This window comes from Dreissena polymorpha, chromosome 14, assembly GCF_020536995.1.
Source record: "Dreissena polymorpha isolate Duluth1 chromosome 14, UMN_Dpol_1.0, whole genome shotgun sequence".
NCBI classification, from domain to species: Eukaryota; Metazoa; Mollusca; class Bivalvia; order Myida; family Dreissenidae; genus Dreissena; species Dreissena polymorpha.
The window spans coordinates 57,714,368-57,740,051 of NC_068368.1; the positions used below are offsets into that span (position 1 = coordinate 57,714,368).

Consider the following 25,684-nt stretch of genomic DNA (forward strand, 5'->3'; position numbering starts at 1 on the left):
TGCTCTGCTTTGAAATAAAATTTCAATATATCATTGGCAAGTTTATAAATTATCTCCTTTTTAAAGCTTATTACTTCCCTTGGACTGTATTTTTTGACTTTTCACCTTGAAGGATGACCTTGACCTTTCACAACTCAAAATGTGCAGCTCCATGAGATACACATGCATGCCAAATATCAAGTTGCTATCTTCAATACTGTAAAAGTTATGCAAATGTTAAAGTTTTCGGACGGACTGACGGACAAACAGTTCATATGCTATATGCCACCCTACCGGGGGCATAAAAATCCCTTTACCTGCATAAAAAGCGGAATGTAGGTGACTAGCAGGTCCTTGCTCAGGTAGCAGCACAGTCCAAGGGCCTGCATGGCGGTGTTACGCACTTCAGCATCCTCGTTCTGTATGCCTGGCACGATCTGAAATCAAACATTAATACCAATCTTCAATAATGAGAACATAATATTGTTATTATTGTTTGCCATAAATTGTGGGACATTTATATCTTTTATTGTGGGGCATTTATATATTTTAACAAGGGCTGTTTGTAAAACATGGGCTGTCAGCTGTAGTGGCAGCCATTGTGTGAATCCGTTTTCTGTCACTGTGACCTTGACATTTCAGGGCTCAACATTAACCTAAAAACCAACTTGCCCTGATGGGCAAGTACTCAGAAAATCTACTTGCCCTCAAATTGTAAAGCCACTTGCCCAAACATGAAATATCATGTAAATTAACTGTAAACCTCCTATTTTTTTAATAAAGATCAAAATGATACACCATAAAACCTTTTTCATTTTTGCATATTTAACAAAATGATTACAGCAAGTAGTCTAATTAAAGTCTTACATAAATGCTCTTTGTTCTTTTTTGCACTTGCCCAGGAGGACAACTAGATTATAAAATAACTTGCCCGGACCTAACTTTTACTTGCCAGGGGCAATAGGACAACTGTTAATGTTAAGCCCTGCATTTGACCTAGTGACCTGAAAATCAATAGGGGTCATCTGCCAGTCATGATCAATGTACCTATGAAGTTTTATTATCCTAGGCCTAATTATGCTTGAGTTATCATCAGGAAACCATTTTACTGTTTTGAGTCAGTGGGACCTTGACCTTTGACCTAGTGACCAGTAAATTAATAGGGGTCATCTGCCAGTCATGATCAATGAACCAATGAAGTTTCATGATCCTAGGCGTAAGCATTCTTGAGTTATCATCCGGAAACCATTTTACTATTTAGAGTCACTGTGACCTTGACCTTTGATATAGTGACCTGAAAATCAATAGGGGTCATCTGCCAGACATGATCAATGTACCTATGAAGTTTCATGATCCTAGGTGTAAGCGTTCTTGAGTTATCATCCAGAAACCATCTGGTGGACGGACGGACCGACCGACACGTGCAAAAGAATAATTACCCCCTCTTCTTCGAAGAGGGGCATAATGACAAATTTCTCTTTTTCTTCTGAGTCTGAAATCCATGAATTTACCTGTCTATGAAAAACCACTAAATTTCTTGCCGACAAACATAAATGATTTTACTTTTAAACCTTTCCCACTTAGATACATATTTTTACATGTTTGTAGTATCTTAGAAAGTTATATTTAATATAAGACCTTTCAAAAATTCAAGTTTTAAAGGCTTCATTTCAAACCCTTAGATACTGATGAGCAGCAAACAACTTAAAACCTGAACAGACTGCCAGTTACTGGCAGGCTGTTCTGGTTTTACGCTGTTTGTATATAACAATTTTCACTTTGCCTTTTAGTGGAAAAGGGTAAATAGTGTTCTGCCTTGTTTTCTTTCTATAGCATTGGCCATTATCATGTGTCATCATCTCCCTATTCATTTCATATTATGCTGATTCCTCAAGAGATTTTCTATTAAGATTTTAGTTTTATCAACCATAGCTTTTTATTGATTGAGAAAAGGGCATGGTATTCCATGGTGGGGAAAAATTATCATCAAAACTGAACAAGAGGGCCTGAAAGGCCCAAAGTCGCTCACCTGAGATAACAAGGTATTATTGAGACGAATCTTCTGACCAAGTTTCACAAAGATCGGAAAATAAATGTGGCCTCTAGAGTGTTAACAAGGTTTTACTATAGCCATATAAGGAAATGCCCCGCCCCCTGGCAGCCATGTTTTTTAACCAACCGGCATCATTTTTTAACTCATCCAAGATATTATCGGGATGAATCTTCTGACCAAGTTTCATGAAGATAGGACAGTAAATGTGGCCTCTTGAGTGTTAACAAGATTTTACTATAGCCATATAAGGAAAAATGCCCCGCCCATTGGAAGCCATTTTTTTCAAGCAAACATAATTATTTTCGAACTCATCCAAGATATCATTGAGACCAATCTTCTGACCAAATTTCATGAAGATTGGACAATAAATGTGGGCCTCTACAGTGTTAACAAGGTTTTACTATAGCCATATATAGCCATATAAGGAAAAATGCTCCACCCCTGGTGGCCACGTTTTTAAAGCAACCAAAACCATTTTCGAACTAATCCAAGATATCATTGGGACAAATCTTCTGACTAAGTTTCATGATGATCGGAAAATAAATGTGACCTCTAGAGTGTTAACAAGGTTTTACTATAGCCATATAAGGAAAATAGCCCCGCTACTGTGGTGGCCATGTTTTTCAACCAACCGGCATCATTTTTTAACTCGTCCAAGATATTATTGGGATGAATCTTCTGACAGAGTTTCATGAAGATCGGACTATAAATGTGGCCTCTAGAGTGTTAACAAGATTTTACTATAGCCTTATATAGCCATATAAGGAAAAATGCCCCACCCCTTGGCGGCCATGTTATTCAAGCAAACGTAACCATTTTCGAACTCATCCAAGATATTATTAAGACAAATCTTCTGACCATATTTCATCAAGATTGGACAATAAATGTGGCCTCTAGAGTGTTAACAAGGTTTTACTATAGCCATATAAGGAAAAAATCTGCCCCCTGGCGGCCATGTTTTTCAACCAACCGGCATCATTTTCGAACTCGTCCAAGATGTTATTAGGATGTATCTTCTGAACAAGTTTCAAGATTGGACAATAAATGTGGCCTCTAGAGTGTTAACAAGATTTTACTATAGCCATATAAGGAAAAATGCCCCGCCCCTCCGCAGCCATGTTTTTCATGCAAAGGTTACCATTTTTGAACTCATCCAAGATATCAGTGGGACAAATCTTCTGAGCAAGTTTCATGAAGATCAGAAAATAAATGTGGCCTCTAGAGTGTTAACAAGGTTTTACTACAGCCATAAAAGGAAAAATGCCCCGCCTCCCGAAGAAAAGGTTTACAGCCAGCCTATGGGAAACTGAAAATCTTCTAAAGCCAGACCAGGGCTTTTTTTCTTGATTTAGGGAAAGAGCCTGGCCTTCCATTTTGGGGAAAAAAATTAGACAAAACTTTAAAAGAGGAAAAAATTTCACAAAGTAAGCTTTAAATTTGGGAAAATGTGCATCTTTTTAAAGAAATTCTCATAGACGAAGGGGTAAAGAAGGGAAAAAAGCCCTGTGGCCAATAGTGATTTCAGTAATTGGCATATAACTCCATCATTGCCTCCCCTTGAATGTTACCTGCGTCTCAATCATCATCTGAAGAGTGGGGCTGACAGTGTTCAACTTGAGGAGCTGCAGCATCTCTGATATGATGGTCTGGCACTTCAGGATGGTCAAGGGATCATTCTGAAACATGTAAAAAGTTGTCAACGGATTGTTCTGAAACATGTAAACAGTTGTCATCGGATCATTCTGAAACATGTAAACAGTTGTCAACGAATCATTCTGAAACATGTAAACAGTTGTCAACGGATTGTTCTGAAACATGTTAACAGTTGTCAACGGATCGTTCTGAAACATGTAAACAGTTGTCAACGAATCATTCTGAAACATGTAAACAGTTGTCAACGGATCATTCTGAAACATGTCAACAGATTGTTTTGAAACATGTGAACAGTTGTCAACAAATCATTCTGAAACATGTAAACAGTTGTCAACGGATCATTCTGAAACATGTAAACAGTTGTCAACGGATCATTCTGAAACATGTCAACAGTTGTCAACGTATCGTTCTCAAACATGTAAACAGTTGTCAGCGGATCGTTCTGAAACATGTAAACAGTTGTCAACGGATGATTCTGGAACATGTAAACAGTTGTCATCGGATCGTTCTGAAACATGTAAACAATTGTCATCGGATCGTTCTGAAGCATGTAAACAGTTGTCAACGTATCGTTCTCAAACATGTAAACAGTTGTCAACCGATCGTTCTGAAACATGTAAACAGTTGTCAACAGATCATTCTGAAACATGTAAACAGTTGTCATCGGATCATTCTGAAACATGTCAACAGTTGTCAACGTATCGTTCTCAAACATGTAAACAGTTGTCAACCGATCGTTCTGAAACATGTAAACAGTTGTCAACAGATCATTCTGAAACATGTAAACAGTTGTCAACGGATCATTCTGAAACATGTTAACAGTTGTCAATGGATCGTACTGAAACATGTAAAAAGTCGTCAACGGATCATTCTGAAACATGTAAACAGTTGTCAACGGATCGTTCTCAAACATGTAAACTGTTGTCAACGGATCGTACTGAAACATGTTAACAGTTGACAACCGATCGTTCTGGAACATGTAAACAGTTGTCAACGGATCATTCTGAAACATGTAAACAGTTGTCAACGGATCGTTTTGAAACATGTAAACATTTGTCAACGGAACGTTTTGGAACATGTAAACAGTTGTCAAGGGATCATTCTGAAACATGTAAACAGTTGTCAACGGATCGTTCTGGAACATGTAAACAGTTGTCAACAGATCGTTCTGGAACATGTAAACAGTTGTCAACAGATCGTTCTGAAACATGTTAACAGTTGTCAATGGATCGTTCTGGAACATGTAAACAGTTGTCAACGGATCGTCCTCAAACATGTAAACAGCTAAGGTTAAGAAATCAGTACAGCCCAAAAACTACTATGGATACATTTCATGTTTTGACATGGAACTTCATGGATTTTTAAATCAGGCATGATCATTTGATCTTAAATTCATGGACATTTTATGTCTGATACAAGACTTTGGAGGTCCTTGATGTTGACGTTCATTGAATATTTTATCTTATGTTTGAGCAGACCCACCAAAATCTAGGAAAATAAGTCAGGAAAAAAATATCAGTTTAACATTAACCAACATAGTGATTCCAGTTATCAATAATTAAGACCGATTACATGTTCATCAGAATTTTCGCGTGCAAATTGCATTTTTTGTTATAACAAACACTTCAATACAGCTACTTAACCCTTTCCCCATCAGAAGCAAAGTGAAAATGGCTATGTGCAAACAGCATAAAACCAGAACAACCTGCGAGTAACTCACAGTCTGTTCAGGTTTTATGCTGTTTGTTGCTCATCTGACAGTATTGAAGGACATGAAGTCTTTAAAACTTGAATCCAGTTAGAAAGGTCGTTAATTAAATTGAACTTTCTATGGCACAACAAATGCGTAAAAATACGTATCTATGTGGTATAAGGGTAAATAACAAGTTTTACCCGTTCAGCTCTAATCTCCTCTCGGACGGGTTCCTGTGACACGAGTAGCACGTTCTTCTCTGCATCAAGGTGAGCTATGGAGGCTTTGATCTCGGCAGCCCGGGTGAAGTCCTGGTCCCGTACGGCCACCTCCAGGTTGTCCCTGAGCTGGTTCAGCTGCACTCGTATACCTGCCATCTGAAATAGTAATCCAGGATTGTGTTGTTGTTTTTAAGCCTCCATCTGGGAGAAAACTGGGTGTAATTCAGTCACATTAAGTGTTGTCCCTGATTAGTATCTGCCGTGTGCACATGCTCATCAGGAACACATTTTCCACCTTAAGTGGATTTTTGCTATGAAGAGAATTTCTTTTAACAAAAATTACAAAATCTTCCCTAATAAGCCGGTGCAGACTGCACAGGCCAATCAAGGACAACACTTTACACGCATGCATTATGCAGAGATTCTCTCCAGAATGAGGCTCGAGTATTTTTAGCTGTAGCGGCATTTAGGCCAACTTCCTGAAGAAATGTCTGTCTGCAGTACCCCCACCCCACCCAACAGAATGAAATTAACATCATATTAATGTATTAATATTAATAATCATATTCATTCCCTTATCAGTTAGATAAAATTAAAGTAATACCTAAATATTTTTTTTACATGCGCTATATTTTCCAAAACTTAAAACAGTAGGACCCTTTTTCAAATCTTGAAAAATCTGTCAGTAATTTGGACTGACTTGATGTATTTGTCAGACCGAAACAGTTTCTGTCAGGCCGACTAAACTATAACAGTAAAACACAACAAAAGTTACCTTAAAGTTAAGTTAATTGAAAGTATCACATCCTATTTTTTGTATTTCAATGTGATTAAATATGGTATTATTTATGCTCCGGAAACCGGTATGTTATTTTGATTTTAATGGAAATGGGCTAAAATTGTTAAAATTTACGTCACTTCGAAAGTTTTTCTACAAATTATGATATTGTGATCGGATATTTTTGTCGGTCAGACAATTTTTCTTAAATCACCTGTTGGCTCTGAGAAAATTTTGCTGGTCAGAAACAGCAGACCAATGGTGTTGACGAACTCTGACTTATCACAAACCTTGTAATATATGTAGGTTGGAAGCCATGGCTAGTGGATATGGTTTCTTAGCAGCCTGAAGGTCATGGGTTAGATCCACATTGTGGGAGGGTTCTATAGATTTCCCTTAAAGACACTAAGAACTGCTTGGTTCCCAGGAAACCAACTTTCAAAAATCTTCGAGTCTTTTGATGCAATCAAGCTAAAACAAGACTATTGCCAAGCGATATATGTCCCCTACAGGCTCCACCATTGTCTGATTTAAAAACAAATATATTTGTTGCCATAGCAACCAGAATTTTTGACGCAGGAACAAAATGAAAAGACGTGCATAATCAACATATTGCCATCTATCCACGTTTCAAGTTTCATGAAAAAATATGAAGAACTTCTAAAGTTATTGCAGGATCCAGAAAAGTGTGACAGACTGACAGACAGACAGACGGACACACAGAGCGCAAACCATAAGTCCCTTCCGGTGAAACCGGTAGGGGACAAAAATGTTATCACAAACCTTGAGGTTGATCTGTCGCTGCTTCTCAGCTTCAATGTCCTTCTCAACCACCGTGATAGGTTCACGGATTTCAGACACAATCTCTGCGAAATACGCGATCATGGCCTCCGCCGTACCACGAAGTGCGCAGATCCGCGCAACGATCGGTTTTACTAGTCTGTGACTGACGTGGTCTGCCATCAGCATGTTGTGCAAGAGGGACTCCAGGGCTTTCCTGTTGGCAAGAATGAAATGGATGGGAATGTTTGCTCAAAACTTTTACAGCGAGTGGCGTAATTGTTTACTCTTGAATATAAGTGTAAATGGAGAAGAAAATGTTTGATTATAACATTGCTTTTAAAATATAAATTTTGTCTGAAGTTAACAGACTGTAACCTTAACTGGCTCTTAATGTTCAAGTTTTGAACAGATTGGCTAAAAAGGGCTTTTTCTCACCATTTTGGAAAAATGCTCTATACCTGTAAAATTAGGAATTTTTGCATCAATTAACTTTAAAATGTGAAAGTTTATTATCGTTAGGTTTATAACATATGAAAAATTATTAATATAACTGACTTAAATCGAAAATTCTAAACATAAATATATCAGTAAAATGGATGTTACAATTTTTACCCTTTCCCACTCAGAAGCGAAGTGAAAATTGCTATGTGCAAATGGCATAAATCCCAAACAGCCTGTGAGTAACTTGCAGTCTGTTTAGGTTTTATGCTGTTTGCTGCTCAATAGTATCTAAGGGTTGAACATGACACCTTTAAAACTTGAATCTAGTAAACAAAATCTTCAATAAAATATAGCTTTCTTAGAGACACAAAAACGTTAAAATACCTATCTAAGTGGGTAAGGGTTGAATGGCTTTATTTCTGCACTTAATGGCTTTATTTTCAAACATCTAAAAATTTACATCATTTTAGAACTTTAACATGAACTTTCAAGGCATCAGTTTACACCTTTAAAAAGACTTATCTAGACATCGTTTTAGACTTTTTTTCTCGACTGTATATAAGACTTTCACTAGATGGATTTTGACCTTTTACAAGACCTTTGTTGTCCTCATTTCATATTTTTCCCTACACTTTCACACCCAATGGTGACCCTGGTATCATACCTGGATGAGGCGTCAGCTGTGTCCATGAGGCTGGTGATCTGTAGCAACTGCTCTATGATGAACTCTCGACCCAGCTGGATCTCTGGATCCTCTACGGTCTTCAGGTCATCGACGTACCTACAACAACAACAGTGGAGGGGAGGTAAATGTACCAACAACAACTGAGAAGATAGCCTTCAAGTCATCAACATACTTAAACAACAACAGAGGGTTGGGGGGAGTACCTACAACAACAGAGGGGTTTGTTATCAAGTCATCAACATACCAACAACAACAGAAGGCATTGTCTATCACTCGGGGCTTTTGTTCACCATTTACTGACACGGCTTTAGAATTCCTGTCTGGGAAAGGCAAACCTTAAGACTTTTATTCCCAGCCATATGCCAAGGGATATAGCATTGGCGTTGTTCATCAATCTGTCACAAATTTTCAAATACTGTGAAACCATTATTAATCGTCAGGCATTAATTTTCATAAATTTCGTCAGTCGACCGATCGGCGAATTTAAGATCCTAACGAACAATCATGCTCTATGTTTGAACAAAAACAAACACTAAGTTGAACAATATTTTAAAACTTTACCGTAGACATGAGGCATTAAATTCCAACATAATCCATGCACACATTCACTGCTGTTTCGTAATCAAGATTAATCCGGTTTTGACACAAAGGGATGTAGATTACACAAGGTACTTAACTGACACTTTACAATTCTTTAAAACGCGTGTGCAGTACAGCTGTATCGAATGCGTTGACTTCGTTTATGTAGAATGGTAATGAATTAGCGCTAATTGTTTATAACTTTATTACCCATTAGGTGTATTGTCTTTTTCAGGGGTGTTGCATATTAGCCATCACGCAGCGAATGCCGATGAAAGACAATAAACCAAATGAAAAGATGACGATGTGTGATCAACATGCGTATTTATCACAAATTAATAAAGAATATTTTAATTGCTGTTTGTTGTTTGATTGTTTGCGTTTAACCAAACATATAACTATTTTATATGTATCAATTTATTTATTTTTAAATTATTTACATTATTGATTTATATGCCGGTAGTTTACTTTTTAAGAACAAACACACACATAGAGTTTATAATTTTAATGTTTATATCAGAATAAAAAAGCATTTTATTTGAAAAAAAAAACACTTAACAAACTGGAACCTCTTTCGTATAACACAAACAGTTTTAAAACGGTATTAACAGCATTTTAATAAAAATCATACCAACTAGAACACATACCCAAGAAAATAAACAAAAGTTACTAGTTTGATTTGCTTGCAAAAAAATACTCCATTTCATTTAGAGAGCAAAAAACAGGAAACAACATTGTTTCATCAACACAACATGGACAAATTTTTTTAATCAGTCCAGCTTTAAGACTAATTGGCAATTGTCTTCGTTGTTACCAACACTCGTTAACGGTTATTCGATCCCACTTGTCCGCTAATCATAACAATGAACGTGTGAATTGCATACATTAAGAGGGTCCATTACTGTCCCTTGATAACAAAAGACTAGTTTATTGGCATGTGACAAACAGGCCCCACCTCCTGCAGTGATTCTCAAGTGTGTTCCCGCATTCGTACCACGATTTTTCGCAACTGCGATTGATCGCGAATATGTATTACACACAAATCGGATAGTGACTGACGCATTTTTTTAAAATTCAAAATCAGAAATCGACGAATTTAAGTGCTGACGAAATCGTCATTTTTATAAAAATGACGAAAATTTGTGCTGTCGAAAATAAATGGTTTCACAGTAGACAGGGATATAAATTCAACCAATTTGCTTGCTTTTCTTGGTTTGGGGGATGGGCCTACAAGAGTCAAGGTGCACAGAGTGCCGCTTGGGGCAGGTTGAAGAAAAGAGACAAGTCTGGTGACATTTCCAATTGCTCACTCCAGGCTTGTTTTTTCGTCTAATAATTAAATTTCAAGGCTTGTTTGCATCATGTATTAATTCGCCTATTAAGTTTAATGGTTGATTTGCCCACAAAAAAACAAGGGTTCATGAATGAACAAAATGATTGTTTGCTTGAATAATTCTGACGTGTACTATCTTTTTAGAATGTATGCCTTTAAAAAACAAGATGTGTTTGTGAAACACTATGTCCCATCCATACATCTGACCTTTGACATTGAAGGATGACTTTGACCTTTCACCACTCTAAATGTGCATATCCATGAGATACACATGCATGCCAAATATCAAGTTGCTATCTTCAATATTTATTTTTTTTCAGCATTTTGGGAATGGGGCCGGGTCCCTTTGGATTGGGAAAATTCGCGGTGTTTTGACTAACATTGGGAAATTAGTGTCGTTGTTGTTTTGCTCACAAATGCTTCAAAATTGAGTATACAAGTGTTTCCAGTATTATATTTACTAAGGTTGATCTTATATGGATTGGAAATGAACAAAATATTGATTTAAAAAAAAAATAATTTTTTTTTTGGTTCCATTGGGAATTTTCAGCTTCCATTTGGGAAAAATATATACTTTCTTCCATTGGGAATGGGTCCAGTTACCAGACCCGATTTTGAATGAAAAAAAAACACTGAAAAGTTATGGCAAATGGTAAAAATTGACGATTTTGACCCATATATTTGACATTTGACCTTGAAGGATGACCTTTACTTGACCTTTCACCACTCAAAATGTGCAGCTCCATGAGATACACATGCATGCCAAATATGAAAATGCTATCTACAATATTTTAAAAGTTCTCGCAAATGTTAAAGTTTGATGCAAACAAACCAACAAACAAGAAACCATCGGAGACGAGTGATGCTCCCCAAAGGTTTTTTGTCACAATATTGCACTATATATTCTAGGGTTAGGATTCGAATACAAAAATGATATTCGAATATTCGTTTTCCCTTATTTGAATATATTCGAATGCTGGTTTAGACATTTTATTTTAGACATAAAATGAAAATGTCCGAAATTACGCCCGTCCAGAGTAAAGTACTGTTCCTCATTGCCACACATTACACTTTCAATCGTTTTGTATATGCATCAGTGGAAAATGAGATAGATCTCATTTTTGAGATCGATTAGTGTTTTTCCCAGGCCATTTTAGTGTGGCGAAAAGCCACGCCGCCCTCACGGAAAGCCACTCTGCCCTTTTTAAAGGCAAATTTCGCCATGCGCTCTTATCGATAAGATCTTTATTGCCTTATGACCTAACTTTGTCCGCAAAATCAGCGTCCTTGATTGTCTGTGACGCTCCGACTGTGCTTGATTTACTTGAGAGACTACTATATCAATTGAGCAGATTTAATCTATTACAGTGCTTGATTTATGGGTAGGTCTTACTGACTGCTCCAAAGCTGTGAATTAGTCATGTGTGAATAACCCCCGTGTCAGTATCAATCTATAATGCCAGAGACTGTTATACCAAGCGCACTTTTCGGTCAGCAATGTGTACTCCTCCACGATAAAATCGTTACTTCGGAGACTTTTGATGAAAAACTCGATGTTATTCTCGTGGAAATTGTGCATTCCATGCATTATTCAGTTATATCGAAACATATATTTTTACGCATAATTACAGTTAAAACACAAACAAATTTATTCTTTATCGTTTTCGTCTTTAAGATAATTAGATCTAATTATTGAAGTAATTACTGAGACGTATACTAGTTCAACAAAATGCGAATCGCATATACGATTTAACGTTAAGCGTTAACCTGTCGCTTACATCATTTGACATTTTAACAACATGGCGGGCCATACAGAATTAAATTGTGACTCAGCAAAAATGGCAAATAACGTCGTAAACGATCAAATTAACGATGGAGGTTATACATTTAGAAGGAATTAATGAAATGTCTGTGATAATCAACGATGCATAAAAATGTTTTAGATATCAACAACATTATTTGTTTATTTGTAATCTACTCGGTGGATGTATGTCACGGAAACGAGTGTTTGCATATTGTTTGCGATCAATTTACTTGCAATGTTATTTTAAACATCTGGCAAGATTATTGTTAGAAAATGGGATAAGACCAACATGGTTTCATTTATATGTTAGTGGATCTGGGTATAATCAGATTCATACGCATATATTGCTTATTGACGTGCTGTACAGTTTATTGAAACAGCAAAGAACTTAAATGTACATAGCAAGGTAAATATATTAATATAAATCATAGTAAGTTAAATACATCAATTACCATTAAATGTGCATATTTATATCTTATTTTTTCCACAACTGCTTCTGATGCGATTACATGTTTCCCCGTAATTCAGGTATTCAGGGAACGTTTTTGCCCTTTTTTGCCTAAACTGCGCGCTGAAATGCCCTTTTTGAAAGTAATGCGCCATGCCCCTTTGCCCTCCTGGGAAAAACACTATCCATACATGATTATTTTTCTCTTTATATTTGCTTAATACATTTAGTTTCATAACATTTATTTATTTCACATGTTGCCGGTAAACATTACCCTTATTCTGATTTATTTCAATATCATTTTTGGATTACTTCCCTTATTTTATATTTGTTCTTTTGGTTTCCCATTTTTTTCAGTATGGACTCCAGAACCACGACAATGTCAAAACTAGATAGAACTTTAATAATATATAAATTATATTCCTCATTTGTACTTTAAAATAAACACAAACAAAAACCTTAGTGCACAAGTTGTTTTTTATTTAAACAAAGATAACGTAGCAACAACATACTGATACACATTCAGACAACATGCATATACGAACTAGTTTTCAAGTTTCGTAATTATTATGTACATGCAGTGTGCATTCACAAAACAGTTAATCGCTATAAAACATATTTACATATATTTCGTATCTTTAACAATAAACGATACAGTCATCTACGCTTCATCCTCATCAACGTCGCAGACATTCACACGATTTTTGTTCAGAACACGATGGCATCCACGATGCAACTTGAGAGTCTGTTTCTCAACTTACTGAGCAGTAAGCCGGTTGAACTAAACACCCTTTCGGATGGCACTGACGTCACGGGCACGGAGAGTACACGTCGGGCTACCACTGCCACCTTTGGGAATCGTGCCTCGTTCTTCCGCCACCACTGCAGAGGATCCATGACAACAGACTTCTCGTTTACATAGCACTGAAGCTCATCCTCCAGCGTACTCTCCGGTGAGCCAAAGTCCAGGAAGTCCAACTTCCGGCGTTTTGATGGGGTCTCAATGTCACCATTGTTTATTGTGAACCTAAGGGGCAAATCGTCCATGCGCGACTCCAACGTATCCTGAGTAATTTTCCGTTGTTTGGACGAGAAGAACTCCAGTTTTTTATAACGCGGGTCCAATAGGGCACCCAATGCAGCCGTTGACCTTGCTGCTTCTTTCGATTCTGGCTCGAAGCGATGGACCAAATCATCACGAATCGCCTTTTTCACTCGATGAGCGATGGAACTGTCCGTTGAGCAAGATACAAGGCTCTTGGTGACCAATCCACAATTCGGATATATTTCCAAAACAGACACCTGACTCTCTGTACTCATGTATGCTGTCGTATCCGCTATCGGATTTAGAATAACACACAACTCTTTAATAATGTCCTAATCTGACTCCCTCAAGTTGAGTGCGGCGTCTTGCTTCTTTGTTAACTTTGGATCCAGCATGATGTCAGTAAGAACGCGCTGCTGCTCTACCAGGCGTTCCATCATCAGATAGGTGGAGCTCCACCGGGTAGGGACATCCTGGATAAGAGTGTGTTGAGGGACGTTCATCGTCTTCTAACACCCAGTTCTGCCGTCAGCGTTGTGATATGCTTGAAGTGGCCGACGAGTTTTCTGCACCGACTGACAACCGTGGACACTGAAGGCAATTCCATCGCAGGCTTCAATGTCAGTTGTAGAGTATGGGCGAAACAACCCAGATCACCCCAATCCTCACACAAACTTGCAGCACACTCGATGTTTCTCGCATTGTCATGCACACACTTGTCCACTTTACCGTCCAAACTAAATTCGGTCACGCAGTCCTTAAGGCGATGAGCAAGGTTCTCCCCAGTGTGACTTTCAGGCATGGCACGCGTGATGAGGACGTTTGACTTGAGGTCCCATGGGTCCGTCATATGATGTTCAGTGACGGTGATGAAACTCTCGGTAGAGTTGGAGGTCCAGGTATCCGTAGTGATAGACACGGACAGAACGCTTTCTAATTGTGACATCAATGCCTCACGCTCAAGTCATAGCGTCGCTGGATACGAGACCTCACTGTTTTCCTACAGGGCACCGTGTAGTCCGGGGCTACGATGCTCATTAAGTTTTTGAATCCCTCGCCCTCCACTATACTAAGAGGAACATAATCAGAGACGATCATGTCGGCTATCGCCTGGGTGATTCTCTCGCTCTTGAGCGGCACAGTGAAAAAAGACTTATCACAGACTGCTTTTTTGGCGTTTCATCTGCGAAATAGACAAAAACAATGATTATACGAAACGCACAATATAATTTTAATTAAAGACAGGCTGTATTTCTCTTTAAGCTGCGTAAAACTTATCATTCTCCTTATAAAAGACATAGCGTTATTTATTTTTGTCTTTTGAATGAACATTTATGCACACATAATCTTCCTCACTCCGTCCGTATCCCCTGGTGGTAAAAAATCTCTATGCTAGTGGAAAGGCAATTCGTAAATTATATAGTATTAATATTTGTTTGTTGATCATCAAAATTTTGAAAAGTGTATAGCTATATTAAAGTGATACATGATCCGCAAAACAAAATAGTTTCTTTGTGTTGTATGAACGAATCTGCACTAAAACTAGATTTAGATTCACATCGAAAATCAAATCATCTCTGTCGTCAGTTGTCAAAACGTTTAGTTGTTGATGCTGCATTAACAAATATAAGTGTATATGAAGTGAAAACACCAAAAAATAAACAATGATTGTGATAAACACCTATAAACTGTAAGATGCCCATAATATCACTTTAATCAGTCAGAAAAATAATTATAAAGCTTACCCTTTTTTCCCATAGACGGATACTGACCATCGAGATGGTTCAGCAAATTTGACATTGTGGATTTGTACACGAACTCCTGCTTACACAAATTGCACGTTGCCTTCGACTTATCACTTGAGCGCGTAAAATAATTCCAAACACAAGAGGGAGGCATTATGAATTTCTTTAACTTAATAGTTGTAAGAATAGAAATTGTAGACGTATCTTGAAAATATTGCGAGTTTGAATGAACGATCGTTTACCCTATATTAATTTATTATTGTTACAAAACAAATGTAATTGGTTAATATTTTAGCAACTACATTCTGATTAGATGAATGTATATAACACTAAAATTGATTGGTCATTTGAAGGTAACGATAGTCGGGCTGTCACGAGACACCTAACTGTAAATAACACGTCAATTTTCTTCGACAATATATTAAACGCGGTGTATTAACACCCGTGCAAACTGCCAGATAAAATCAATAAAGACACTACCCCTCTCATTATACCCTCCAGTATGCCAATTATCATCTCGTTAAATTGATGGCAGCTGTTATGCAAACAAAGACGGATGCACTCAAGAAGTCTACACTGAACAAAAAATATACAATTTATAATTTGTTTGCATAAATTTTTTTATTAAATACATAAAAATCGAATATTTGAATATGAATTTTGGATTCAAATATTTGGCCGATTTTTCGAATATTGGGTCCCATCCCTAATATATTCAAATAAAAGGAAACGTCTTGAGGGGCATAACTTTGGACAAAAAAATACGATGGATGGTTTAGCAACTAAAAAATTTCAAAGGGTCATAACTCTCTAAATAAATCATCTAACCAGAACCCACAAATAACATGCACATCTCCTCAAGGTAGTTAAGCTTCCCATGAGCTTCATTGAATTCCAGTCAGTAGTTGGTGAGAAATAGCCCGGACAAGAATTGCACCATATGCACAGTTTATAGAAAATTTCAAAGGGTCATAACTCTGTAAAAAATCAACTGTGAATTCCCGTAAAAAGTTGCTGAGAAATAACTCGGACAATGAATTGCACTATATGTACAATGGAAAATTTCAAAGGGCCATAACTCTGTGAAAAATCATCTGACGAGAACCGGCTTATAATACAGTACATTTCTCTTAATTGAATAGCCCATTTGTCATGTCCGAATATTCAATTATCGGGAGTATTCAATTATACGGAATCAGTTATATTTCCAATGTTATCACTAACCGGGTGTAATCCTCCTTGAAATTGTGCTTTTCATGCATAATCAAAACATATTAAATCCATTATAAATATAATATAAATGTTTTGTTGAATTCCCAAATGAGAATACAAATTTTGTAATCCAAAACACACTTTCTAAAACGTCCACATGTACTGGATTTAATTTTGGTTATTGTGAAAACATGATCAGCAGTGTTAAGACTGCGATGTTTTGACAAATGTGCGCGTTTTTGATTGTTTGACATAATGTTTAGATATGATTTACTGTGACGCAGTTGTGTAGGTTTATATACACGAACTGAGAATATAGTGTAACATTCCATCACTGATTGCAAACTGTCGCTTAACAGACACTGCATACATGTATGCATGGTGTGAAATGAAAACAAAGGCAGTCAATTGAGCGTGTCTGTCAAAATCGTCGATACGATGCCAGGGATTTCAATAGATTTTAAATACCAGGAGTCAATGACCCCTGGACTGAAATTTTGAGGAGTCAAATTGAAAAATGCTGTGGTCAATTTCGAAGCGCGCTTATTGTGTTTTTGTCTGTATTATTCATGTTTTTTTGATAAACATATGCTCTAAGAGTAACACAATATCTTAAAAAGTTATACTGCTTTATTAAATAACAATACCATGATACATAACACAACATTTTTTAATGGTACACAAAGATAATGACAAAACATAAATAATTTGTGCGAACAATATCCACATTAAGTTTTTCATTTCACAACTTTTATTATTTATTGGAGATTTATGACATTCTTTGCTGGATTATAGTGTGGACTATAGTGTGCAATAGAAAATTGGCTATTCAATTAACCGAAAAACGCCATATTTCCTATCAGAATATGTGGAGTTTTTACAATGGGAAGAGATGCAAATGGTTTGGTGTTTTCAATTTCTATTCATTTAACCGAATTATTCGATTATCCGATATTCAATTAAGTGGAATCTACTGTATACACATCTCCCCTTGGTAGTGAAGCTTCCCATAAAGTTTCATTGAATTCCAGTCATTAGTTGCTGAGAAATAGCCCGGACAAGAATTGCACTATATGTACAAATAAGGGAAAATTTGAAAGGGCCATAACTCTAAGAAAAAAATCATCCGACCATGGTTGATAATATGCACATCTCCTCTTGGTAGTGAAGCTTCCTATAAAGTAAAATTGAATTCCGGTCACTAGTTGCTGAGAAATAGCCCGGACAAAAATTGTGCACGGACGGACAGACGAAGCGGCGACTATATGCCCCCCCCCCCCCCAATTTTTTTTGGGGGGAGCATAAAAAACCTACAGACAGGGCAAAAACAATATACTGGGAGACATAAAAATTGTTTCTTAACCAATCAGTGACCTGTTAACATGATCTTGTTTGATCTAATTCAAGGATGGATTGCTCTTACCTCTGCAGGTAACCACAGAATTCTACAACAGATGGCAGGACTTTCTCTAGATGCTCATCCCCCTCTGTTCCCATCTTGTGGAAGTAGTCACAGACCACCTGCCAGAACAAGGCGCTTTCGCTCGTCAGACGGTTTTCTGGCACCAACAAACTGTTGAAAATAAAATCATCGTCAGACGGTTTTCCGGCACAAACAAACTGTAGGAAAAAAATCATCATGCGGTTCTCTGGTACCAAGAAACTGTGGAAGAGGAATTCAGCGTCAAGACTGATTTCAGGAACCAACATTCTGTGAAAAAATAAATTCATCGTCAGACAGTTTTCTGGGACCAACAAAAATGGAAAATGAATTGCAATAATTATTGCTGGACATATTGAACATGAAAAAGTGAAATTTATTCGGCTTAAGCCGCAACTGGTTAATAAATATACATGAATTCCTCCAATTGAGAATATCAAACATAAATAAATACCTCTCATTAAGGATATCGAATCTTTCAAGAATGTCAGTTACACTTGATGCTTCAAACAGAGTCTTGAGCACCATGGTACAGATCTCGGTTGAGTCCTCCACGTCGAGACTCTTCAACAGGTCCAGGTAGCTACCATTGAACGTCCGCATCCAAGCCTGCAGCAGCTTGCCAGCACACGCCTGTTTTACTATCTCTGGGAAACCAGGAGGGAACTTGTAAGCTGGTTTTCTTGCAGTAAATAAACAATATCCCCCCCCCCCCCCCCTCAACTTAAGATGCATGTTTTACTATCTTTGGGAAAACACAAGAGAACATAATAGCTGGTTTTCTTGTAGCAAATTGACAATATCCCCCCCAGCCCCTCAACTTAATAGCTCACTTAAGCAGCATGCTTTACTATCTCTGGGAAAACTCAAGGGAACGTGTTAGCTGATTTTCTTCTAGTAAATCAGTGTTTCTTTCTTACCATTTTTGGAATGGGTTCAGGTCCCTTTGGATTGGGAAATATTGCGGTCTTTTGACCTCAATTGGGCAATTAATGTTGTTGTATTTATACTTACATAAACCAATTTTTGAGGTTATTGCATAAGTCCTGCATATTTTTGATCAATCCGATCAAATGTTTGGGGGAAAATGTCATTTTTGCAATTAGGAAACAGCCTTCTTTTACTTTTTGACCCTCACCTGATCTATCTTTGAGACCGTCGTGCACAATCTGCAGCCGCAGGGCGATAGACAGGGCCTTGATGTGTATCTTCTCAGAGATGACGACATACGCCGTCATTCGAACCACATCCCTGACATCACGGGTTCTGCCGATGATGCTGGCTAGTGTCTTTGTGGACGGCGCGATCGAGGTCAGGACGCCGCGGCGGACGTCATGGTTTGGGTCACAGTTGAGCAGAAAAATGTATGCTAAAACCCAGAAATGATGTTAAAAGATGTAATTTTTTACAGGGAATTGAAACTCAACTTTGTTAAATTCTATAGCTGTACTAGAATACTATCAAAGAATTTCATTACATTCATGCATTATTCCGTAAATAATAAAACTTTTCCTACCAAATTTCATTAACCCTTTAAGTTACACTGCTTGAATCGATACCCAAGCTTTTATGTGTTTTCCCAATATAATCTAGTTACTATTTTTTTTAATTAAGTGAGGTATTTTTTCCAAAACAGTCAAAAAATGCCTGTGTTAATATTTGAAGCAAGTCTTTATGAAAGTTCTCCAGCAAGTACACACAGCCAGAACTAGAAATGTGCAAACTTATGGCTGATACAGGAAACTTCCACAGATAGACAAACATACAAACAGACTGTGCAACTGCTGTGTGTTTTACAAAGAGGGGCGCACAAAATCTCAACCTAAGACTGAGTATTAACAGAATGTAAGCAGAGCTTTTCCCTCATCTCATATTAAAAATGATTCTAACAAAAAGACTGTGATATGGGCTATCAGTTGAGCCAATAAAGATTTAGTCTAAACTTATTCATTTTAGCTTGATTGCATCGAAAGCCTGAGGCTTATTTGAAACGCTCTCAGGCCTGTTTCCTGGCAATAGAACCAGTACTTGGTATCCATGGGGGAAATCTATAGAACGCTCCCACAGTGGGGATCGAACCTTTGACCTTCCAATTGCAAGGCAGACACCATATCCACTTCACCACTGGGATTCAGCAATAAAGATTTACAATTACCTCTGATAACAGGGCAGTTTTCGTCGGTAGGATCCTGGAGTCTGGACATGGCCAGCACAGCATGGTAGCGCACGACTGGGCATTTATCTGTACAGAAATGTTGATAATTAAATACTGCAAAATCTTTCATTTACCTCCTCATGTAATTGTGAGTTTTTCTTCTTATAAAAATTACAATTTTGTTGACAAAGCATGGATTTCTTACCTTTAAAAAGAAAGGAATTTACATCCGTACGACATTTTCGGGCTCAATTGGGTTCTTTGGTCTTTTTAAAACTAAACAATGGGAATAACTGTTCATCGAGATTTGTTTATTCATGGATCAATCTACTAATAAAATACACAACAAGATATGTGTTTGAAAGAAACACTATGTCCCCTTCTGCGCCGCTTTGAAGCTATATATTTGACCTTTGACCTTGAAGGATGACCTTGACCTTTCATCACTCAAATTGTGCAGCTCCATAAGGTACACATGCATGCCAAATATGAAGTTGCTATCTTTATTATTGCAAAAGTTATGGCAAAATGTTTAAGTTGGAGCAAACAAACACACAAACCAACCAACAGACAGGGAAAAACAAATTAGTTTCACACATATATCGATAATCATTTGCTGTATTGGAAATCTTTTGAATTTTTAAAAGGATTTTACATAGTTTTCAACAATATGTAAGTGATGCCATGGATGTCAGTTACCTGCACCACAAACTATGTGGCCCAGGCGGCTATCAAACCTACAGTGTTTTTTTTTTCACCATTTTGTGCATTGGGCCAAGGTTCCTTTGGAATGGAAAATTTCGCTGCATTTTGACTACAATTGTGAAATAAGTGTTGTTTTGCTAAATAATCCAAATTAGTGCAGTATCAGTACTTCGGGTAAAAAATGCTGGTCTATCTGTCCAGCATGCTCTCATAGAGTCTGTCGTAGAGTTCATCGTCTATCTGTACTTACCTTTCAGTCTGTCCAGCATGCTCTCATAGAGTCTGTGGTAGAGTTCATCGTCTATCTGTGCTCACCTTTCAGTCTGTCCAGCATGCTCTCAGAGTCTGTCGTAGAGTTCATCGTCTATCTGTACTTACCTTTCAGTCTGTCCAGCATGGTCTCATAGAGTCTGTCGTAGAGTTCATCGTCTATCTGTGCATCCTCTCCCAGGTTGGTCAGCAGCTTGTTTACCAGCTGGCAGCAGCGAAACCTCACAGCCCGATCTGTGGCACGGTGACACTGGAGGCAAATAAAGTTGTGGACATGCCAGGAATACTATACAATTTGCCACTGGTTAAAAAATATTCGCTTACAAACATTCCCGTTCGGCTACAATTATTTCATGATAAAAGCCCATAAAATAGTTGGAATGAGACACATTTTTAGATATTATGATAAATTTGGCAACATAATTTTTTAACTGATATTGACACATTCCATCCATAAACCTGTCTTATTAAAGACCTTTCCACTCGTGAAAGTTACAAATGACTCTTCAGCTCAGAACATATGTACCTTTAGGATGAATATGTTCAATAAATTATGGGCATGCTTAAGATAGAATTAAACTGATAACCTAGGCTCCACAAAACTCACATAAGGTGAGACCTGAAATATTCAGTTTTTGAAGTGGTTTACCACAGTTGTCCTTATTGCTGTGACGTCAATTATATTTAACAATTTCAATCCAAATTTGAGTTTGGCCACAATCGCTAGTTATTTTTTGTTTAAACCCACAGCCAGAATCTTAATTGTGCCCTTTCTCAACTGTGTGCTATATGCACATCTTTGTGCTGGGATTGAATGTGTTTATAAAACAAAATATAATTGGATGACCTTAAAAAACAAGAGATGTGTTTGTCAGAAACATAATGCCACCTTTTGCGCTGCTTTGAAGCTTTATATTTGACATTTGACCTTGAAGGATGACCTTGACCTTCCATCACCCAAAATGTGCAGCTCCATGAGATACACATGCATGCCAAAAGTTGCTATCTTTAATATTGCAAAAGTTATTGAAAAACTTTAACTAAGGTTGAAGTTTTCCAAAGAATGACAGACAGACTGGTCAAAAACAATATACCCCCGATCATTCGATACAGGGACATAAAAACAGCCAATGAAAATTCTTGTAAGAAACAGCAAATAATTATGGGAAACCGAGCTCAAAATTTACCAGTTTAGGGCTTGCTGTTTAGTGCAAATTTTTTTAGATACCACCCCCCCCAAAAACATACAGATAGGAGAAAGTCAAACATCTCTTGAAGCAGTTTGTTGTCGGCGACGCTGTCCTCCTGATCATCATCAGCACCTTCGCCATCAACATCCTTGTCTGACCCTCGCTTGCTGAGGCTTGGCGCAAACTTGGCGACAAAGTCGATCACCCGTTCCACTGCTGGCTCGCGTTTGAAGATGATCAACGCATGCTTCAGGCAATGGCTGAACTCTGACCAAAACACCGGGAACTCAGTCTGTGGGAAATGGAAATTAATAGAATGACATCATTTAGTGAATATTATGCATGTATGACATCATTAACATTTAGAAAAAATTATGCTTTTAAAATTGTATGACCTTAGGTAAACATTATGCAATTATGAAAGGATTTAGTAAATATTATGCATTTCTAAGTCAACAGCGTTCTCACGCTGGCAGATGCTGCTGTAAGGTTAAGGGGAAGGTGCAATACCCTCCAAATATGGGTGCATTACAACCAAAGCTTGGAATATTTTTTCGCAAATGTAAGCGGCATCAGAACACAATTTATAAGAAGAAGCTGTATTTTGATATCGGAGTTTCATTTCGGAGGAAAAAACGCATTCATTATATGAAACATTTTCTAAGATGGTGTATCCTGCATTGGATTATGGGTATAGGCTAGCATACAAAAATGTATACCTGTATGATAAAATATTTTGTTTATTACCTTTTCGTAGATTTTTCCAAGTGTTTTTATCAGCTTGCCGTGTCCCTGCAGGCCAGTCTGAGACTGATTGAATACATCCCTAATTGTTGTCTTGTCACCCATGGCAACACTGAAATGTCGGGAGTAAGACTGAATAACAAAAGTTCTTTAGAACTAAGAAATTAAGAAAATATGTGCAAATGAAATATCCTTAAGCCCCCCCCCCATCTGTCTGTTTAAATATACATGGCGATGCAGTCTTCAGAATTGATTGAGCCAGTTTGTTTAACTTAGAATTTTCATAGGCTTAAACTTTTGTTTAACACTGTACACGCCCCTAAAAATAAAAGAAAACAAGAGATGTGTTTGTCAGAAACACAATGCCCCTTATTGCGCCGCTTTGATATATAACAAAAAATGAAATTTGACCTTGAAAGATGTCCTTGACTTCCACCACTCAAAATGTGCAGCTTCATGAGATCGCCGCTTTGAAAAAACACTTTTTTTACCTTTGACCTTGAAGGATGACCTTGACCTTGAACTTCCACCACTCAAAATGTGCAGCTTCATGAGAACGCCGCTTTTAAATTATTATTTTTTGACCTTTGACCTTGAAGGATAACCTTGACCTTCCACCACTCAAAATGTGCAGCTTCATGAGATACACATGCATGCCAAATATCAAGTTTCTATCTTCAATAATGCAAAAGTTATGGCCATCGTTAAAAGTTTTTTTCGGACAGACGGACAGACTGACATACACACATACTGACTGACGGGCAGTTCAACTGCTATATGCCATCCTACCAGAGGCATAAAAAGTATTTTTTACAGCAAAACCACATATATTTGTTGCCATATTTGTTTTTAAAATGATAAGTTCTGGACAAAAAAGGCTAGATTGCACTTTACCGGTACGCATTTGTTTACCACTATCAGCAAAGCGGGAGATTGGGGGTGGTAGCCCCCGATACTAAGTAAATATATAGAACAAAAAGGATTATTAAGTTCCATTAGATGTTGTGAGGGTTAGAGTACGCTTTTCCGTTCTTTTTTACGTACTGGTAAAGTGCAATTGCCCCACAAATAAATTTATGGCTTTCTGAAATAAACTTTAGGATTTAATTAGGTCAGACGCCGATGTGTTATGCATGTCAAAATAAATTGGGGTTGGGGGAAGTCACTTCTGTTCAAATCACGTGCCCATTAACAATCCATGGTTATGAAGTGATAGTAAATGGGAGAAGGACTGTGACGGGAGAAGGACTGTGACCCAAGTAAGATCTTGAATGCTATGAGCTTTTATGAGTACATACCAGGGCTCAGCCTAGGTTCAAACATGAGGGAGAAGTGACTTCTCCCTGAGCTGAAATTAGGGAGAAGTGAGGCCACTAGAAGGAGAAGTGATTTCTGTTCGGCGTTTAATAAAATTTTTGCTTGTTTTATACCCCTCATTACACCAAGCCTTAGTATCATCATCAATGACAAACAAATAATATTTTCAAATTCAATAAATCCTTACATATTAAGTCACATAAATCAATTCATGCAAATAAAACTTGTGATTTCCATGTGCATCATAAAAATAAACAGTACTTTAAGAATGCAATGACAATCCAAACCCTATTTACAAATTACATCATAATGTACATGATAATTAGTCAGTGATTTTTTTCACCCAATTGGGAACAGGTCCGGTACCAATGCCATTGGAAATTCTTCGCGTCATGAAATTTACCAAAATTGTGGTAAAAACGAGTCTTAACAAAACAATCCTAATGCATGGGACATATAGTATATCTATTACTGTTTATCCGAATTGTATACATATCCGAAACATGTACACTTGAGAATGCCTTACCTGTTTCATTTAATAATCCAAATTTTCCTTGTTGTTATCTGGTTTAACAAACTATATTACACGTACATGTTTGTTAAATCCAGTTAATGCTTTCTCCATTATTGAATCACCATTACTTGTAATTTGAATCGCCAGCTTTGAATTGAATGCGGGTTTAATGTTACAATACATCTGCCATTTGAAATGTCGAAGGTCATGAGTCATGACGTAGCAATTTTATTCTACTCGGATAATTTATATGTAATCGAGGAAATGTGTTTTCTCAATGTCTATTGTGTAGTATTAGGACTTGTTAGTATAAAAATGAACTGTGATTCCAGTTTATATAAGATGGGTGTTACTCGTAATTATCGGTGGATTAACAAACTGACAAAACTCGCTGGACTTTTACAGTAGTGGATCTACGTAATTAATAGACCTTTTATCAATTTTGTTTTTCTTTAATAAGTTTTCCGACTTTCTTTAACCGTGCCGTCTGCCAAAAACCTGTAATTATCGAATGGTCAATCAATTATCACGTAATCATTAGACAACTTACAGCACGCGCAAAGAGGTTGCGGGATATAAAATAAAGTCGTTTACGTATGGATACGGTAGATAAAATTTTGGAAATTAGCACTACAGTTTGCACGGGTGGGTTGTTAGTTTTCGTTTACAATGTATATGGTTATGAATTAATGTCTGACAAAATGAATTGCACATCGACTGGATAATTAGTGTTTATGAGTTTTGAAACACGAAACAAGTAAACAGTAGAACATACTAGAATTAATCGTATTCATATTTACTGTTGGGAATGTGTTGCGCGTGTAAACTTTTTTGAGCGTAAATACATGTCTATAACGACGTCATTTCATCACTCAGGTAAACTACTGCATATGTAT

General features: G+C 37.3%; 1 protein-coding gene across 3 annotated transcripts in view; it reads right to left on the reverse strand.

Annotated features, from left to right (window-relative positions):
- The window catches only part of LOC127857074 (condensin complex subunit 3-like), a 67,357-nt gene that overhangs the window by 32,386 nt on the left and 9,287 nt on the right, over window positions 1-25,684 (reverse strand). For all 3 annotated transcript variants that reach the window (XM_052393409.1, XM_052393407.1, XM_052393408.1), the window contains exons 2-13: window positions 22,961-23,069; window positions 22,272-22,505; window positions 21,132-21,273; window positions 20,049-20,135; window positions 19,032-19,262; window positions 18,348-18,540; window positions 17,876-18,025; window positions 8,266-8,382; window positions 7,161-7,374; window positions 5,579-5,755; window positions 3,601-3,708; window positions 297-416 (exon numbers count right to left, since the gene is read on the reverse strand). In XM_052393409.1, coding sequence (XP_052249369.1) covers window positions 297-416; window positions 3,601-3,708; window positions 5,579-5,755; window positions 7,161-7,374; window positions 8,266-8,382; window positions 17,876-18,025; window positions 18,348-18,540; window positions 19,032-19,262; window positions 20,049-20,135; window positions 21,132-21,273; window positions 22,272-22,505; window positions 22,961-23,062 — 1,875 coding nt within the window. In that variant the 5' untranslated portion in view covers window positions 23,063-23,069. The remainder of the gene's footprint in view (window positions 1-296; window positions 417-3,600; window positions 3,709-5,578; window positions 5,756-7,160; window positions 7,375-8,265; window positions 8,383-17,875; window positions 18,026-18,347; window positions 18,541-19,031; window positions 19,263-20,048; window positions 20,136-21,131; window positions 21,274-22,271; window positions 22,506-22,960; window positions 23,070-25,684) is intronic.